The sequence below is a fragment of the Salvelinus namaycush genome, chromosome 2 (assembly GCF_016432855.1).
Source record: "Salvelinus namaycush isolate Seneca chromosome 2, SaNama_1.0, whole genome shotgun sequence".
NCBI lineage: Eukaryota > Metazoa > Chordata > Actinopteri > Salmoniformes > Salmonidae > Salvelinus > Salvelinus namaycush.
Genome location: NC_052308.1, coordinates 27,932,446 through 27,952,872, shown reverse-complemented (window position 1 = coordinate 27,952,872; position 20,427 = coordinate 27,932,446). Strand labels below are relative to the sequence as shown.

General features: G+C 41.8%; 1 protein-coding gene across 1 annotated transcript; it reads left to right on the top strand.

Annotated features, from left to right (window-relative positions):
* The first annotated feature begins 480 nt into the window (after window positions 1-480).
* LOC120025122 (ETS domain-containing protein Elk-4-like) lies at window positions 481-20,278 on the top strand. Its single transcript, XM_038969563.1, has 6 exons — window positions 481-936; window positions 13,972-14,186; window positions 17,299-18,024; window positions 18,185-18,433; window positions 19,101-19,226; window positions 19,452-20,278. Exons 2-6 carry the CDS (start codon window positions 13,980-13,982, stop codon window positions 19,548-19,550), a joined length of 1,407 nt encoding a protein of 468 aa, XP_038825491.1. The 5' UTR covers window positions 481-936; window positions 13,972-13,979; the 3' UTR covers window positions 19,551-20,278.
* Window positions 20,279-20,427: the final 149 nt, after the last annotated feature.

Below are 20,427 nucleotides of genomic sequence, written 5' to 3'. Positions count from 1 at the left end.
GACTATTTCTGGTGTTTGTGACACCTGCAGTTTGGTGAGATGTAAGACCCAGTGGCAATTGCGAGACTGAGAATACCCTGTCTGTCTTGTTGAGCTCGGGGATCAAACTGTGGCATGCTTGCTCACTGGAACAGGGCGCTGTTCAACGGGGTGATCAGTGGGGTAGTGTAGAGGTAGATCAAATGAAAAATAATATTCCTGTTTGTGACATCTGCAGTTTGGTGAGAACCTTGAGGATCTAGGAAATGCTTGTAAGGGTTAGATGGTGCAGGGTTAGATGGAGGTGCAATTCAAAGATTTTCCCATTCCCTTTTTTGAGGGGGACCAAAACGTGCAATCCGCACTCCGACCTGCGAATGCAACAATAAGCAACACAGCATTTGGTCTCCCGGAAATTCACACGAAGAAGAAGAAGAAGCTGTTGCCGCAATATTTCTCACCATGCCTCCCACGCGCGAATGCTTCTCGCGACGAGCATAGCAGAGGCATGACAACAACAGTCAAGTCTTTGCAAACTTGCCTGTTACAATGTAACTTGTGAAATTAGATTATAATGTAACATGTAACGTGTTTTTCGGTCAACAGCGAAAGTGAAGGAAGCATCGTTGAAAACATTTTTGTCGAGACAAATGTAGCTGAAAGTAAAAGTGGTTGGCGCGACGACACTTCAAAACCACGGCGGGGACAGATAACAACCCGCATATGGAACGCAAACAAGGGGAAGTGATCTCAGCATGCGTTTAATTCCCTGTTCTTAAAGATTAGCACACATTTTTCCCTTCCAAAAATGTATATGGCAATTTTATAGTTTTCACTTAAAGGGCGTAACTAGATAGCCATTTGCTACTCAGCTAGCAAGCTCATTTTCTGTCATGTTTTGGGAGTTGTATCGACACTTCTGGGTGGCTCAAATTTTCAACGAGCTCGACTAGCAAGGTAAGCTACTGTAGTTAACCTAGATATCTTGCAGTTTAGAGAAACTAGCTATGTGACAACGTAGGGAAATTAATGATATAAGTAATTGCACTAGCTGCAATCTAGGTAAATGCATAGCTAGCCAAAATATCAGCATTTGGCAAGCTAACAAGTGGTTGATTTCGTGCAACTAGCGTTAACTGTTAGCTACAACATGGCCATTTCACAGAGTCTGTGATTTCAAGCTAGCTAACTGTTAGTTGTTGACATTACTTTTTTCTAACTGCTAACTATGCATCACATTTTTACACCATATCTTAGGGATTTTTGTTATATAATATTATGATATTGTTTGGGTGGCCAAACGACAACTTAACTGCAACATATATTACAAGTGACATCACTGTCTGCTCTGTGGGTCCTAGCTGAGTGCTGTTTCGTCCTCGTTACATAATCAGAAACGCTCTAATCATATCTATAATCTTGTGTCCCTTGGTGGCCTCACTGAGCCAGTCTGTACCGTTTTACACTGTGAGAATGAGACGGATTGTGAGTGGGGGTGTGTCAGGGATAGATGAGTCAGGGCAGATTTACTTTTCATCTAAGCCTCTTACACACACACACACACACACTGTAGGTAGTGTTCATTACACAACCTGATCTGGCCTGCTTGCTTGTATAAAAAAATATATATGCAGAGTGCATCAAATGTATACCTCTTATCAGTTCAGTTCTGATGTAAGAGGCTTTTTTTGGTATTTATGACACATTTTTTACAATTTTATTTAACCAGGTAGGCTAGTTAAGAACAAGTTCTCATTTGCAACTGCGACCTGACCAAGATAAAGCATAGCAATTCGACACATACAACAACACAGAGTTACACATGGAATAATCAAAACATAGTCAATAATACAGTAGGGGAAAAAAGTGTATATATACAGTGTGTGCAAATGAGGTAAGATAAGGGAGTTAAGGCAATAAATAGGCCATGGTGGCGAAGTAATTACAATATAGCAATTTAACACTGGAATGGTAGATGTGCAGAAGATGAATGTGCAAGTAGAGATACTGGGGTGCAAAGGAGCAAGATAAATAAATAAATACAGTATGGGGATGAGGTAGATAGCCCATCTATATGCTTAAAGCTAGTGAGGGAGATATGAGTCTCCAGCTTCAGTGATTTTTGCAGTTTGTTCCACATGCTGACCGAACTGGACGTGCGTGAACGTTGATTTTGTTCACCCACACCAGAAGCAATCATGACACAGGTAGAAATATCAAAACAAACTCAGAACCAATTATATTAATTTGGGGACAGGTCAAAAAGCATTACACATGTATGGCAATTTAGCTAGCTTTCTGTTGCTAGCTAATTTGTCCTGGTATATATTTTTTTTATTTAACCTTTATTTAACTAGCCAAGTCAGTTAAGAACAAATTCTTATTTACAATGACGGCCAAACCCGGACGATGCTGGGCCAATTGTGTGCTGCCATATGGGACTCCCAATCACGGCCAGATGTGATTCAGCCTCGATTCGAACCAGGGACTGAGATGCAGTGCATTAGACCGCTGCGCCACTCTGGAGCCCAATTAAACATTGTGTTGTTATTTTACCTGAAATGCACAATGTCCTTAACTCCGACAATTAATCCACAGATAAAACAGTTAACCGAATTTGTTTCTCGTCATCTCTCCTCCTTCCTTAAGGCGTCTTTTTCTTCTTTGAACTTTATAAGGCGGTTGGCAACCAACTTTACAGCATTACTACAACCTACCGGAGTGTAGACCTAAGTTCATATTTCAATCACCCACGTGGGTATATGCTCCTAAAAACCAATGAGGAGATGGGAGAGGCCGGATATGCAGCGCGTTGAGCGTCACAAATATAACCAATTTCTGTTTTAGGGCCTGGCCACGCAGACGCTCGCGAGGAGTGTGTGGTCAATGATTGAATAACATGTATGTGTACATTTTTATTTTGCAACGTGAGCGGTGTGGTCAGCATGTTAGGCCAATAAACAGTCAAACTATGACTATGCCCATAATGTCCACTCTTATGCCGCCAAGTAGACATGGTTATTGTGATAGTGCTGTTTAGCGTAGTTTGAGCTTTAATGGCATAGCATTTTGCAGGGATACAAACTAGTCATCTTTTGATGAAAGTCACAATTTTTAATCCAAAATAAGTGACCTTCATGATTCGTGTAGATCCGATGAGAAAAGTTTGGGCGCGGGGGGGTATGCGAACGAGTGATGCGCATTTGGAGCAATACTGGCTGTATCCAAGGTTCAGCCAATCGTTCACACAACAGAATGCAGCATGTGACTGAAGAGAGAGACAACCGATTTGCTGGTTACTGCATCAGCGCACGCTCTGGAAAGACAGCAGGAGAGTGGAAAGGAAGTTTGCCAGTTAACTTACAGCAGCGCATCCCTTGAACGATAACAAAGAGGTATGTGAGAAGCCTGACCACAGAGACGGGGTGAGAAGGTGATGAAGCGTACTTCATGAGCTGTAACTGAAAAATAACTGGCAATTTTGGAAAGTTTGAGGTGAGGGAGAAACTGGTGGAACAAGTATTGTTAAGCATCTTGCTAGCTGGATCAAATTATCCGTTAGCTAGCCAGAGAAATGTTGAGCAACATTAGCCAACTTAACTGATCAAATAATTGAGATTATGGTGTGAAAATTAGCTGGCTAATAGTCAGACAACTAACATTAGCTAGCTAACGTTACAACATCAGATGAGCTAATGTTAGTAACCTAACCAATTCACTATTGTATTAACTGGTAACGTTATACGACCCCTTGCCGTTCCTCAAGTTATAACGCATTAGTTGCTTACTGGACCCTGGCAATCTGTGAAATGTTAACTAGCTAACTACTATCTGTGAAAAAATGTTTTCCCACTACAGTATGTGGCTAATATTCAGAATGAGAAAATTTGGTGAAAATTAGGTGTTGCTTCTTAACTTCTCTAGGATAGGGGGCAGCATTTTCACTTTTGGATAAATAGCGTGCCCAATTTCAACTTCCTTCTACTCATCCCCAGAATATAAGATATGCATATTATTAGTAGATTTGGATAGAAAACACTCTGAAGTTTCTAAAACTGTTTGAATCATGTCTGTGAGTATCACAGAACTTATGTAGCAGGCAAAACCCCGAGGACTAACCATTCAGATTTTTTTTTTTTTTGAGGTCACTGTCTGTTCAATGAGTTTTCATTGGGATACTAGATTTCTAATCAACCTGTTTGCAGTTCCTACCGCTTCCACTGGATGTCACCAGTCTTTGGAAATAGGTTGAGGTTATTCCTTTGTGCAATGAAGAAGAACGGCCATCTGGAATCAGTGTAACGTAATGTGTACTGTTTGAGAGTTGCGCAAGACTAGAAAAGTATCGTTAGTTTGTTGTCATCCTGTATTGAAAACAGATAGACCCGTCTGCAATTTGATCGATTATTAACGTTTACAAATACCTTAAGTTGTATTACAAAAGTAGTTTGAAATGTTTTGGCAAAGTTTAGAGGTAATTTTTGAGATATTTTGTAGTGACGTTGCGCAAATTGGAAGCAGTTTTTTTCTGGATCAAACGCGCCAAATAAATGGACATTTTGGACATATATGGACGGAATTAATCGAACAAAAGGACCATTTGTGATGTTTATGGGACATATTGGCGTGCCAACAAAAGAAATTCGTCAAAGGTAAGGCATGATTTATATTTTATTTCTGTGTTTTGTGTTGCGCCTACAGGGTTGAAATATGCTACACTCTCTTTGTTTACTGTTGTGCTATCATCAGATAATAGCATCTTATGCTTTCGTCGAGAAGCCTTTTTGAAATCTGACATGTTGGCTGGATTCACAACGAGTGTAGCTTTAATTTGGTATCTTATATGTGTGATGTAATGAAAGTTTGATTTTATATCATTTTTTTTGAATTTGGCGCTCTACATTTTCCCTGGCTATTTGGCCAAGGTCCCACATATCCCAGAGAGTTTAATAAACAAGTGGAGCTGGGCCTTGCTTAAGCTGGATGCCACTATAGAGGTGAAAGGAACTAATGCTAAACTCAACAAAAAAAGAAACGTCCTCCCACTGCGTTTATTTTCCACAAACTTAACGTGTAAATATTTGTATGAACATAAGATTCAACAACTGAGACATAAACTGAACAAGTTCCACAGACATGTGACTAACAGAAATTGAATAATGTGTCCCTGAACAAAAGGGGGGTCAAAATCAAAAGTAACAGTCAGTATCTGGTGTGGCCACCAACTGCAATAAGTACTGCAATAAGTACTGCAGTGCATCTCCTCCTCATGGACTGCACCAGATTTGCCAGTTCTTGCTGTGAGATGTTACCCCACTCTTCCACCAAGGCACCTGCTAGTTACCAGATATTTCTGGGGGGAATGGCCCTAGCCCTCACCCTCCGATCCAACAGGTCCCAGACGTGCTCAATGGGATTGAGATCCAGGCTCTTCGCTGGCCTTGGCAGAACACTGACATTCCTGTCTTGCAGGAAATCACGCACAGAACGAGCAGTATGGCTGGTGGCATTGTCATGCTGGAGGGTCATGTCAGGATGAGCCTGCAGGAAGGGTACCACATGAGGGAGGAGGATGTCTTTCCTGTAACGCACAGCGTTGAGATTGCCTGCAATGACAAAAAGCTCAGTCTGATGATGCTGTGACACACCGCCCTAGACCATGACGGACCCTCCACCTCCAAATCAATCCCGCTCCAGAGTACAGGCCTCGGTGTAACGCTCATTCCTTCGACGATAAACGCGAATCCGACCATCACCCCTGGTGAGACAAAACCGCGACAAAACCGGGTACGAAGATCGTACTTTTTGGAGAAATGTCCTCTGGTCTGATGAAACAAAAATAGAACTGTTTGGCCATAATGACCATCATTATGTTTGGAGAAAAAAATGGGACGCTTGCAAGCCGAAGAACACCATCCCAACTGTGAAGCACGGGGGTGGCAGCATCATGATGTGGGGGTGCTTTGCTGCAGGAGGGACTGGTGCACATCACAAAATAGATGGCATCATGAGGGAGGAAAATTGTGGATTTATTGAAGCAACATCTCAAAACATTAGTCAGGAAGTTAAAGCTTGGTCGCAAATTGGTCTTACAAATGGACATTGACCCCAAGCATACTTCCAAAGTTGTGGCAAAATGGCTTAAGGACAACAAAGTCAAGGTATTGGAGTGGCCATCACAAAGCCCTGACCTCAATCCTGTAGAACATTTGTGGGCAGAACTGAAAAAGCGCGTGTGAGCAAGGAGGCCTACAAACCTGACTCAGTTACACCAGCGCTGTCAGGAGGAATGGGCCAACATTCACCCAACTTATTGTGGGAAGCTTGTGGAAGGCTACCCAAAATGTTTGACCCAAGTTAACCTTTCTAGCGCAGGCGTTCCGCTAGCGGAACCCCTCGACAACATTCCGCTGAAAAGGCAGCGCGGAAAATTCAAAAATATTTTTTTGAAATATGTAACTTTCACACATTAACAAGTCCAATACAGCAAATGAAAGATACACATCTTGTTAATCTACCCATCATGTCCGCTTTCAAAAAGGCTTTACAGCGAAAGCACAACATATGATTATGTTAGTTCAGAGCCAAGTCAAAAAAACACAGCCATTTTTCCAGCCAAAGATAGGAGTCACAAAAAGCAGAAATATAGATCCAATTAATCACTAACCTTTGATCTTCATCAGATGACACTCATAGGACATCATGTTACACAATACATGCATGTTTTGTTCGATAATGTGCATATTTATATCCAAAAATCTCAGTTTACATTGGCGCGTTACGTGCAGTAATGTTTTGATTCCAAAACATCCAGTGATTTTGCAGATAGCCACAGAAATCCCAGAAATACTCATAATAAACATTGATAAAAGATACAAGTGTTATTCACAGAATTAAAGATAGACTTCTCCTTAATGCAACCGCTGTGTCAGATTTCAAAAAAACTTTACGGAAAAAGCATAATCTGAGTACGGCGCTCAGAGCCCAATCCAGCCAAAGAAATATCCGCCAAGTTGGAGTCAACAGAAGTTAGAAATAACATGATAAATATTCACTTATCTTTGATCTTCATCAGAATGCACTCCCAGGAATCCCAGTTTGACAATAAATGACTGATTTGTTCCATAAAGTCCATCATTTATGTCCAAATAGCCACGAGTTGTTATTGTGTTCAGCCCAGTAATCCATCTTCATGAGCACTAAAACTCAAAGTTCCGTTACAGGTCGTAGAAACATATCAAACGATTGATTCCATACATCTTTAGGATGTTTTTAACATAAATCATCAATAATGTTCCAACCGGAGAATTCCATTGTCTGTAGCAAAGCACTGGAACGAGAGCTAACTCTGTCGGGAGCGCGGGTCACGAGCCTGAGACACTCTGCCAGACCCATCAGCTCCCATTCCCCCCTCCTTTATAGCAGAAGCCTGAAACAAGTTTCTAAAGACGGTTGACATCTAGTGGAAGCCTTAGGAAGTGCAACTTAACCCCATAGACACTGTGTATTCGGTAGGCCAAGCTTTGAAAAACTACAAACTTCAGATTTCCCACTACCTGGTTGGATTTTTCTCAGGTTTTTGCCTGCCATATGAGTTCTGTTATACTCAGACATCATTCAAACAGTTTTAGAAACTTCAGAGTTTTTTTTATCCAATACTACTAATAATATGCATATATTAGCATCTGGGACAGAGTAGCAGGCAGTTTACTCTGGGCACGCATTTCATGCAAAAGTGAAAATGCTGCCCCCTATCCCAAACAGGTAAAACAATTTAAAGGCAATACATTCAATTAGTATTTGGTAGCATGTAAACTTCTGACCCACTGTGAATGTGAAATAAATAATTCTCTCTATTCTGACATTTCACATTCTTAAAATAAAGTGGTGATCCTAACTGACCTAATACAGGGAATTTTTACTGGGATTAAATGTCAGGAATTGTGAAAAACTGAGTTTTTATATGTATTTGGCTAAGGTGTACGTCAACTTCTGACTTCAACTGTACGTACGTACATAATCTCAAATTTAAAATATCTTTTGATTTAACACTTTTTTTGTTACTACAGTATTCCATTTGTGTTATTTCATAGTTTTGAGGTCTTCACTATTTTTCTACAATGTAAAAAAAATAAAGAAAAACCCTTGAATGAGTAGGTGTGCCCAAACTTTTGACTGGTACTGTAAATGTACTAATTTGGGGATTTGATATTATTTCTGATTACTCAGTAATTTGTTGAAGCCCCATTGGCAACAGCCTCTAGTGTTCTTGGGTATGGCGCTACAAGCTTGCAACACCTATATTTGTGGAGTGTCTCCCATTCTTCTCTGCAGATCCTCTAAAGCTCTGTCAGGTTGGATGAGGAGCATTGCTGCACAGCTATTTTCAGGTCTCTCCAGAGATGTTAGATCAGATTCAAGTCCGGGCTCTGGCTGGGCAACTCAAGGACATTCAGAGACTTGTCCCGAAGCCACTTCTGCATTGTCTTGCCTGTGTGCTTAGGGTTGTTGGCCTGTTGGAAGGTGAATCTTCGCCCCAGTCTGAGGTCCTGAGTGTTCTGGAGCAGGTTTTCATCAAGGATCTCTTTGTACTTTGCTTCGTTCATCTTTCCATCGATCCTGACTAGTCTCCTAGTCCCTGCCGCTGAAAAACATTGCCACAGCATGATGCTGCCACCTCCAGACGTGACACTTGGCATTCAGGCCAAATAGTTCAGTCTTGGTTTCATCAGACCTGAGAATCCTGTTCCTCATGGTCTGAGAGTCCTTTGGGTGCCTTTTGGCAAACTTCAAGTGGGCTGTCGTGCATTTTACTGAGGAGTGGCATCTGTCTGGCCACTCTACAATAAAAGCCTGATTGGAGGAGTGGTGTTCTCCCACAGAGGAACTCTGGAGCTGTGTCAGAGTGACCATCAGGTTCTCGGTCATCTCCCTGACCAAGGCCCTTTTCCCCCGAATTGCTCAGTTTGGACGGGCGGCCAGCTTTAGGAAGAGTCTCGGTGGTTCCAAACTGCTTCCATTTAAGAATGATGGAGGCCACTGTGTTCTTGGGGACCTTCAATGCTGCAGACATTTTCTAGTACCCTTCCCCAGATCTGTGCCTCGACACAATCCTGTCTACGGACACTTCCTTCAACCTCAGAGCAAAAACCAAGCCATGACATGTACTATCAACTAGAGGTCGACCTATTCATCGGAATGGCCGATTTCAAGTTTTCATAACAATCGGTAATCTGCATTTTTGGACACCGATCATGGCCGATTACATTGCACTCCACGAGGAGACTGCATGGCAGGCTGACTACCTGTTATGCGAGTGCAGCAGGAGCCAAGGTACGGTGCTAGCTAACATTAAACGTATCTTATAGAAAACAATCAATCTTAACATAATTACTAGTTAACTACACATGGTTGATGATATTACTAGTTTATCTAGCTTGTCCTGCGTTGCATATAATCGATGCGGTGCCTGTTATTTATCATTGAGTCACAGCCTACTTCGCCAAACAAGTGATTTAACAAGCGCATTCGCGAAAAAAAGCACTGTCGTTGCTCCAATGTGTACCTAACCATAAACGCCTTTCTTAAAATCAATACACAAGTATATATTTTTAAACCTGCATATTTAGTTAATATTGCCTGCTAACATGAATTTATTTTAACCTCACTAGGGTAGGGGGCACTATTTTCACCTCCGGATGAAAAGCGTGCCCAAAGTAAACTGCCTGCTACTCAGGCCCAGAAGCTAGGATATGCATATAATTAGTAGATTTGGAAAGGAAACACTCAAGTTTCTAAAACTGTTAAAATAATGTCTGAGTATAACAGAACTGAAATGGCAGGCGAAGACCTGAGAAAAATCCATCCAGGAAGTGGGATTTGTTTATGTTAGTAGTTTTCCATGGACTGCCTATACAGATTCCATTGACTTAGGACTCAAATTGCACTTCCTATGGCATCCACTAGATGTCAACAGTCTTTAGAAATTGTTTCAGGCTTGTATTCTGAAAACTGAGGGAGTAAGACCACTCTGAATGAGTGGACACTGCAGTGTCCCAGAGGTTTTTCATGCGCACGACCGAGAGCGCGCCTTGTTTTCCTTTTTATATTGACGAAGCTTTTGTCCGGTTGAAATATTATTAATTATTATGACTAAAAACAACCTGAGTATTGATTATAAACATCGTTTGACATGTTTCTACGAACTTTACTGATACTTTTCGGATTTTTCGGTTTTTGGATATAGAGGGACTTTATCGAACAAAACAAACATTTATTGAGTAAATGGGAGTCTTGTGAGTGCAACCATATGAAGATCATCAAAGGTAAGTGATTAATTTTATCGCTATTTCTGACTTGTGTAACTCCTCTACTTGGCTGGTAACTGTTTAATGATTTGTCTGCTGGGCTCTGTTCTTAGATAATCGCATGGTATGCTTTTGCCGTAAAGCCTTTTTGAAATCTGACACCGTGGTTGGATTAACAAGAAGTTCATCTTTTAAACCGATGTATAACACTTGTATGTTTTATGAACTTTTATAATGAGTATTTCTGTTTTTGAATTCGGAGCTCTGCAATTTCACTGGATGTTGGCCAGCTGGGATGCTACCGTCCCACACCCCCTAAAGAAGTTAACTAGGGAAATTGTCACTTCTCTTGCAACAGAGTCAGGGTATATGCAGCAGTTTGGGCCGCCTGGCTCGTTGTGAACTGTGTGAAGACCATTTCTTCCTAACAATGACAGCCAACTTCGCCAAACGGGGGATGATTTAACAAAAGCGCAATCGTTGTACGGATGTACTCAACCATAAACATCAATGCCTTTCTTAAAATCAATACACAGAAGTATATATTTTTAAACCTGCATATTTAGCTAAAATAAATCCAGGTTAGCAGGCAATATTAACCAGGTGAAATTGTGTCACTTCTGTTGCGTTCATTGCACGCAGTCAGGGTATATGGAACAGTTTGGGCCGCCTGGCTCGTTGCGAACTAATTTGCCAGAATTTTACGTAATTATGACATAACATTGAAGGTTGTGCAATGTAACAGGAATATTTAGACTTATGGATGCCACCCTTTAGATAAAATACGGAACGGTTTCGTATTTCACTGAAAGATTAAATGTTTTGTTTTCGAAATGATAGTTTCTGGATTTGACCATATTAATGACCTAAGGCTTGTATTTCTGTGTGTTTATTATAATTAAGTCTGATTTGATAGAGCAGTCTGGCTGAGCGGTGGTAGGCAGCAGCAGGCTCGTAAGCATTCATTCAAACAGCACTTTCGTGCGTTTTGCCAGCAGCTCTTCGCAATGCTTCAAGCATTGCGCTGTTTATGACTTCAAGCCTATCAACTCCCGAGATTAGGCTGGCAATACTAAAGTACCTATTAGAACATCCAATAGTCAAAGGTATATGAAATACAAATGATATAGAGAGAAATAGTCCTATAATAACTACAACATAAAACTTAATTCCTGGGAATATTGAAGACTCATGTTAAAAGGAACCACCAGCATTCATATGTTCTCATGTTCTGAGCAAGGAACTTAAACGTTAGCTTTTTTACACGGCAAATATTGTACTTTTACTTTATTCTCCAACACTTTGTTTTTGCATTATTTAAACCAAATTGAACATGTTTCATTATTTGAGACTAAATAGATTTTATTGATGTATTATATTAAGTTAAAATAAGTGTTCATTGTTCATTCAGTATTGTTGTAATTGTCATTATTAAAAATATATATATATAATTGGCCGATTTTATTATTATTTTTTTTAATATATTTTTTTATATATATATATATATATATATATTTTTTAAATCGGTATCGGCTTTTTTTGGTCCTCCAATAATCGGCATCGGCGTTGAAAAATCATAATCCACTATCAACTGTGGGACCTTATATAGACATGTGCCTTTTCAAATCATGTCCAATCAATTCGATTTAACACAGGTGGACTCCAATCAAGTTTTAGAAACATCAAGGGTGAACAATGGAGACAGAATGCACCTAAGTTCAATTTCGAGTCTCATAGGGTCTGAATACTTAATTAAATAAGGTATCAGTTTTTTATTTGATAAATTTGCAAAAATTCTTAACCTTCACTTTCATTAGTGTGTAGATTGAGTTTAAAAAAATTATTTAATCAATTTTAGAATAAGGCTGTAACGTAACAAAATGTGGGAAAAGTTAAGGGGTCTGAATACTTTCCGAATGCACTGTAGCTTACTTTGATGTTAAAAAACCAATCAACCCACTGATTGGCATGTGCATTTCTGTTGCTCATTAGAAAAACCAGATTTCAGTCTTGGAGGTGTTTCCTGACCGATTCTGCAGAAGCACATTTCACTTCCTCAAAATTCCCAGAATGATAACTCAAGAAGTCTAATTTTAACGTTTTTGCAGAATGTTTTGGTTGCGCAATTTTACATCTAAGGTGTTTTGTGCAGTATTTCTGAAGTAAAACCATGTAATGTGTGTTGTCTTATGTAAACAAAGTCATTCTGCTGGGTAGACCTGTCTATGCTATTGGATCGAGCACCATCACCACAACTGCTCACCCCATGTTAGTGAGCAAGTGTACATCGTCACATCAAAACCCAACCTTCATTTACCTGTTGTGACGCACGGATGTTCCAAGCTCCGTTTTAGGCAAGACTGACTTTTTGTAGTCAATTATGACACAAGAATAACTGTTTCTGACTCATATCGATGCCAGATAGGCCGGTTACAAATGTATTCGTTGTTTTTTAAATGTAGTTACTCTTTAAGGCTATTTATGATGTTGTATCATTTCTGTTTAGCATTTATAGGCCCAATCAATCAATTGAAATCAGTTTTGAGCTTTCCTTGTCAATTACCTTTTTATTTGAAAAACGAATGCTGCTCCTGAGTTTGAAAACAACCCTAGTCCCGTCCCTATCCCAGGTGTGGGCTCCACCTTGCCATTTAATGGGCCTCGACTGGAGTAGCATCCCCCTTACTTCCTATATATGACATATTTATACAGCAGAGCTCTCCTCTCAAATTCTGTGTTCGCTCACTGCCAAGTTCACAGCTGAGGACTACAGCACAAAGCTCCCTGCTCCTTTGTTGTCCTCCAAGTGTCTTCTGCACCTCTACAAGTCAGAAATGTTTGGGGGGGAGAGGGGGGTGGGGGCGCGTCAAGTGTTCAAGGTCTTGTAGTGGATGCGAGCTTCGACTGGATGCCAGTGGAGGAGCGGGTTGACATGGGAGAAGGTGGAACACCAGGCGGGCTGCAGTGTTCTGGATAAGTTGCAGGGGTTTAATGGCACAAGCAGGGAGCCCAGCCAACAGCGAGTTGCAGTAGTCTAGTAGGGAGATGAAAAGAGCCTGGAAATGGACCTGCTCTGCTCCTTGTGTGAGGTAGGGTCGAACTCTACGTTGTAGAGCATGAACCTGCAGGAGTGAGTCACTGCATTGATGTTTGCAGACAACGACAGGGTGTTGTCCAGCGTCACGCCAAGGTTCTTTGCACTCTGGGAGGGGGATATCGTGGAGTTGTCAACCGTGATGGAGAGGTCTTGGAGCAAATGAATGAATGTGTACAGCATTTCTCCAAACGTTTTTTAGAAAACAGCTTGTCGTCACAACTGATTGAATAAAAAAAACGCTGTTTTAAGGACGTTTGAGATGAGCCTGACCAAGGCAGTAGGCTGTGCAGAATCACTGATCTTCAAATCACCTTGAATTCCAAACAGTAACTTATTATTAGGTGATTAAAAAATGCTGGAACTTATATTGATGTCTGATGGCATTGGTGCCAATTATAATTTTTTGCTTTCGCGTTGTTGAGTGCAGAAAAAGGCAGGTATGTTAGGCTTGTTGACTGAGGCTGTAGATTCTGAATGGGGGGTCTCTATCAGGCTATGAGCAGTCGCAGTTCAACAGTTTGATAACTGCCTGTTGGTGACTCTGCATGTCTGATCTGTCTTCTACATCCCCTCTCTCTTTCTCTGTAGCGGGGAGCATGGACAGCTCTGTGACCCTGTGGCAGTTCTTGCTCCAGCTCCTATTGGACCCCACCAATGATCAGCTGATCTGCTGGACTAATGAGGAGGGCGAGTTCAAGCTGCTGCAGGCGGAGGAGGTGGCCAAGCTGTGGGGCGCCAGGAAGAACAAACCCAACATGAACTACGACAAGCTTAGCAGAGCCCTGAGATACTACTATGACAAGGTACACACAAACACACACCTCACATTAGCATAGACAAGGGGCCTATCGATGAGGCTAGTTGAGAAAATGAGGCCAGGGTTCATAAAGCCCTATAAATCTGTTTTATTTTTTAGCCTAATTCCGTTTAGTTTCAGATTTGTCCAGGTTTCTGACTTTTCAATCACACTTTTTAAATAGAAAAACAACAAAGTTGGGTGTTCTAAGTCTACAACAATGTTTAAACCACATCAGGAGACCACTAAGACATTTTCATTTTTGGGTGTAGATACTAGAGGTCGACCGATTTAATCAGGGCCGATTTTCAAGTTTTCATAACAATCGGTATTTTTGGACACCGGTTTGGCCGTTTTTTAATTTTTTATATTTATTTATTTTTTATATATTTCTTTACACCTTTATTTAACTAGGCAAGTCAGTTAACACATTCTTATTTTCAATGACAGCCTAGGAACAGTGGGTTAACTGCCTTGTTCAGGGGCAGAATGACAGATTTTTACCTTGTCAGCTCGGGGATTCAATCTTGCAACCTCACGGTTAACTAGTCCAACGCTCTAACCACCTGCCTTTGCACTCCACGAGGAGCCTGCCTGTTACGCGAATGCAGTAAGAAGCCAAGGTAAGTTGCTAGCTAGCATTAAACTTATCTTATAAAAAAACAATCAATCAATCATAATCACTAGTTAACTACACATGGTTGATATTACTAGTTTATCTAGCGTGTCCTGCGTTGCATATAATCGATGCGGTGCGCATTCGCGAAAATGGACTGTCGTTGCTCCAACGTGTACCTAACCATAAACATCAATGCCTTTCTTAAAATCAATACACAAGTATATATTTTTTAAAACTGCATATTTAGTTAATATTGCCTGCTAACATGAATTTCTTTTAACTTGGGAAAATGTGTCACTTCTCTTGCAACAGAGTCAGGGTATATGCAGCAGTTTGGGCCGTCTGGATCGTTGCGAACTGTGTGAATACTATTTCTTCCTAACAAAGACAGCCAACTTCGCCAAACGGGGGATGATATAACAAAAGCGCATTTGCGAGAAAAAAAAGCACAATCGTTGCACGACTGTACCTAACCATAAACATCAATGCCTTTCTTAAAATCAATACACATAAGTATATATTTTTAAACCTGCATATTTAGCTAAAATAAATCCAGGTTAGCAGGCAATATTAACCAGGTGAAATTGTGTCACTTCTCTTGCGTTCATTGCACGCAGAGTCAGGGTATATGCAACAGTTTGGGCCGCCTGGCTCGTTGCGAACTAATTTGCCAGAATTTTACGTAATTATGACATAACATTGAAGGTTGTGCAATGTAACAGTGTAACGTATTTCACTGAAAGAATAAATGTTTTGTTTTCGAAATGATAGTTTCCGGATTCGACCATATTAATGACCTAAGGCTCGTATTTCTGTGTGTTATTATGTTATAATTAAGTCTATGATTTGATAGAGCAGTCTGACTAAGAGATGGTAGGCACCAACAGACTCGTAAGCATTTATTCAAACAGCACTTTTGTGCGTTTTGCCAGCAGCTCTTCGCAATGCTTCAAGCATTGCTCTGTTTATGACTTCAAGCCCATCAACTCCCGAGATTAGGCTGGTGTAATAGATGTGAAATGGCTAGCTAGTTAGCGGGGTGCGTGCTAATAGCTTTTCAAACGTCATTCGCTCTGAGACTTGGAGTAGTTGTTCCCCTTGCTCTGCAAGGGCCGCGGCTTTTGTGGAGCGATGGGTAACGCTGCTTCGAGGGTGGCTGTTGTCGATGTGTTCCTGGTTCGAGCCCAGGTAGGAGCGAGGAGAGGAACGGAAGCTATACTGTTACACTGGAAATACTAAAGTGCCTATAAGAACATCCAATAGTCAAAGGTATATGAAATACAAATTGTATAGAGAGAAATATTCCTATAATAACTACAACCTAAGACTTCTTACCTGGGAATATTGAAGACTCATGTTAAAAGGAACCACCAGCGTTCATATGTTCTCATGTTCTGAGCAAGGAACTTAAACGTTAGCTTTCTTACATGGCACATATTGCACTTTTACTTTCTTCTCCAACACTTTGTTTTTGCATTATTTAAACCAAATTGAACAGGTTGAATTTTTTATGAGGCTAAATTGATTTTATTCATGTATTAAGTTAAAATAAGTAATTCAGTATTGTTGTAATTGTCATTATTACAAATACATTTAAAAAATCGTCCGATTTAATTGGTATCGGCTTTTTTTGGTCCTCCAATAATCGGTATCGGTGTTGAAAAATCATAATCGATCGACCTCTAGTAGACACCCTTTAATTCAAGTACACACCAGCAAGAGACTTGTTTGGTTGGCAGTGTTTCTGTAGCGCATGCATGTTTGCTAAATAAATCACAACTGGATTGATTCAAATAATAATTCTGCTATGTAGGCATAGGTTACTTTGTAGTAACATTTGTAACATTTAATAGAGAAGGTTTTTGGGAAAGCCTTTCCATCTACCAGAAGACAGTTATTATTAGCATCATCGCTAACAGCTACACAGTGGTAGACAAACACAGACGGGCATTCCCGCGTTGCCTCTTCAGGAAGTTATAAGTTCAATACATTTAGTTGATTTCCTTGTAAGTTCAATACATTTTTTGAATATTGTTCAATTTTAGTTTCTGGATTCCGTGATTCCGTCCGCGTTCTCAGCATTGCAGATTTTATAGGGCCCTAGGTTTAGTTTAGTGCTAGGCTGGGTAGAGCTGTGGGCAAGGAATTCTTTGTGGTTAAGCACTCCTGTGACATGTCACCACCCAGTCCTTCAGAGTACTGCTCGGTTGCTGTGTATCTTGCCCACTCTCTCTGTGGTTTGGCCTAAAGACAGCCTGCATCTGTCAGTGGGTGGGGTGGTGAGTTGTGTTTAGCTGAAGACCGAGAACGACAGGTCTGATTGGATGTTTGTTTGGCACAGACAGGAAGGATGGAACATTCCCACGCAGAAGTTACTCTGTGGGTTGTTTTTGTAAGAGAGGGAGAAAAGACAGGCAAAGGGAGGAGAGTGTCTGTCTTTCGTTCAGCTGTCTACTTTTTCTCCACAATGTAACATCCCTCTCCTTGTTTTCTCCTGTAGAACATCATTAAGAAGGTGAACGGGCAGAAGTTTGTGTACCGCTTTGTCTCGTACCCAGACATTCTGAAAGGGGATGCCTCTGTTCGGCCCGATGGGGAGGGGGGTGGCCTGCCCCTCTCAGAGAGGGGGGACAACACATCCAGAGATGATGAGGGTGGGGACAGGAGTGAAGGTGTGACAGCGACACGAGGGTCCAGTACTAAGCCGTCCAACCGTAATGACTACATCCACTCTGGCCTGTACACCTCATTCACCCTCACCTCGCTGCAAAATGGACGGCAGCTCTTCAAGTCTATCAAGATGGAGAACCCCGGAGACAAGATGGCCGACAGGAAGTCCAATAACCGGGCCCAAGACCCACCCTCTCAGCCAATGCCATCGCCGTCAGTCATCAAGTTTGGGACCACCCCTCCCAAGAGAAGCCCTCCACCACCTCAGGTTACTATAGAAACATCCAATCCGCCATTGTACCCTCTCCAAGTCCCACCTCCCATAGATGATGTAGTGAGGACACACTCCACCCTCCTGCCTCAGGCTGTGTACGCGTTTGAGCAAGCCAAGACCTTGGAATCCTCGAATCTTCGAATTCTGCATAGTTTCAGTTTATCAGAGTTGCCCTCTCGGAGTCCCTCCCCCAGCATGGTGCCGGACTCCACCCAGGAGCTGGTGATTGACAGTGATATCGAGTCCATCTCCTCCCAACCGACAGAGACGCAGATACAGGCGGTAAGGATAATGTGCACACACACACACCTTCTGCGACATGGAGTCCATCTTCGTCCAATCCACTGAGATGCAGATTACTCAACACGAAGAGGGATTTAGCATTCATGTTTTTGCTTTCTGTGATTCAACTGACTGTGTGCTTCCTCCTTCTCTCTGTCAGGTGCAGAGTTTTGGCCATGTGTCAAGTGGTGAGGTATGTGGAGGAAACGGGGACAAGGGAGGGAATAGGGAGATGAGTTTGTCTCCGGTGTGTGTGAGTGGCCATATCACTGGGGGCAAGGCCCGCAAGCCTCCTAAAGTCCTGGAGCTTTCCACTCCTACACTGGTGGTCACTGCCTCTGACCTCTCACCTATGAACCTCTACAGCCCCTCACTACCCACCGCCTCTCTCACACCAGCACTGCTACAGGTGAGACACACACACACATGCATTTTTACACCATTTTTACACTCCACACTCACAGTATTGTTGAAGATGTATTCTTGATTAGGAGAAGATACATTTACGATTAGGGATGAGGTGACATGTAAACAAACTTCATTGATAGCTTTTCCCCAGCAGATGGCAGCAGTGTTGTAGTTTTATTGAACACCCCTCTGTCTGAACTGAGTTCCCACGACAACAACTGTTGTCATTCCTTTGGCCTGTCAATGGGATGTTGACCGTTTGACCACATGTTCCTGTTGTGATCATAATATTAGATTATATCAGCAGGACCTGACAATGGTCTCATTATTCTCTCAGATTTTCCCTCTGTGGGTTAACATCTATGCTACTGCGGTCATGAGACGGCTCCGTTGGAGCCAGACCCTGGCCAGCTTCATCTGGGTTGGCTTTGCCTTGGGCTGCTGGTAAACAATCAAAACCTCCATTATGGATACAAAAGAGAATGTTGTTTTCAATTCAAATACTAGCACTTACAGCTCTAAATCCAGCATTGAGAATATTTTTGTGCCAATTGGTGATCATTTTGAGATATTCCCAAATGGTCATGTGAGTATGTTTCAATTTATTTTTATTTTTTTCCTTACATGGTTTCTGTCTTTCTCCTAACTACTAGTGTGTGTGTTTACAGACGCCCACTCTGTTGCTGACCCCCAGTCCCCTGCTGTCTAACATCCACTTCTGGAGCACGCTCAGTCCGGTGGCTCCCCTCAGCCCTGCCACCCGCCGCCAGCAGGGAGCACACACCCTGTTCCAGGTCAGAACACCCCCCCCCCCCCTCTCTCTCTCATCGTAATCCTCTCTCATCCCTCTCTGCACTTCAGTGTCTTTCTCTCATCCCACTTTCTGTCCTCGTTGGTTCCTGCTCGAGCCTGTTCTGTCTCTGTGTATCTGCTCTATACTGTATCTTCTGTTTTTGACCCAAATTCTGCTCTATTTGACCCATTGAAGTTGTTTTGTGTTCTCTTGTGTTTTCTTCCAGTTCCCCTCGGTGCTCACCCCTCATTTCCATATCCCCACACACAGCCTGGATGGGACCAACACCCCCGGACCCCTCACTCCAGACTCCCATAAGACATAAGGGACCTTACCCTTGGAACCTGTGGAGCCCCCAGACACTGAGGCCCTACTTCTGCTCTACCCGCACACTCCCAAACAGACACAGGAGACATGGGGGTTGATGATTTGGATAAATGAGGACCATCCACTGCCAGGGGGGACTGAGACGGTTAGAGGTGTCCAACACACACACACATCTATGATTCCTTGAACACTTCCTGTTCTTTTAACTTGCCATCTTCAGGTCTCCATTGACACCTCTCCTAAAGAAGACTTTTTAGGAATTGCCATGGTAACGGGTGCTGCAAAGACTAGTGATTTGATGCTGACCAGTCAGAAATGTGCATCACTTGACCTGAACAGCCACTTATGTCTCCACTCTGAGACCAAAGGGATTACAGACCTTTTTCTTTCTATCTGAACCTTCATAGTTTCCTTCTAGTCTTTTTGCGGAACTTCACACTTTCACAACAAACTGTTTGATGGTGTGTTGTCAATTCCCAACTCAGTTTTTAGATGTTTTTTAATGGATCATTTTCCTGTTTGTTATGTTTTTAACGTGTTTTAACCAGCTAACCTTAATGTTTCTCCTCACCGGCTCTCTTAGATGGAAAACACTTGCCAACACCAACTCTACTTTTACCTTAACTGTCAATCCCCTCATCTACATGCCAGTATATACAGTTGAAGTCAGAAGTTTACATACATTTGAACTAAGTTTCACCATTTCTGACATTTAATCCTAGTAAAAGTAAAACACTCAATTAGTAATTTTGGCCCATTCCTCCTGACAGAGCTGATGTAACTGAGTCAGGTTTGTAGGCCTCGTTGCTCGTACACGCTTTTTCAGTTCTGCCCACAATTTTTCTATAGGATTGAGGTCAGGGCTTTGATGGCCA

What these genes read in the sequence shown, in the direction of transcription:
- LOC120025122 (XM_038969563.1), top strand. Translation starts at nt 13,980, where the DNA reads ATGGACAGCTCTGTGACCCTGTGGCAGTTCTTGCTCCAGCTCCTATTG. An exon ending in TGAGATACTACTATGACAAG is followed by an intron (nt 14,187 to 17,298) that starts GTACACACAAAC and finishes TTTCTCCTGTAG; the next exon opens with AACATCATTAAGAAGGTGAA. An exon ending in GAGCACACACCCTGTTCCAG is followed by an intron (nt 19,227 to 19,451) that starts GTCAGAACACCC and finishes GTTTTCTTCCAG; the next exon opens with TTCCCCTCGGTGCTCACCCC.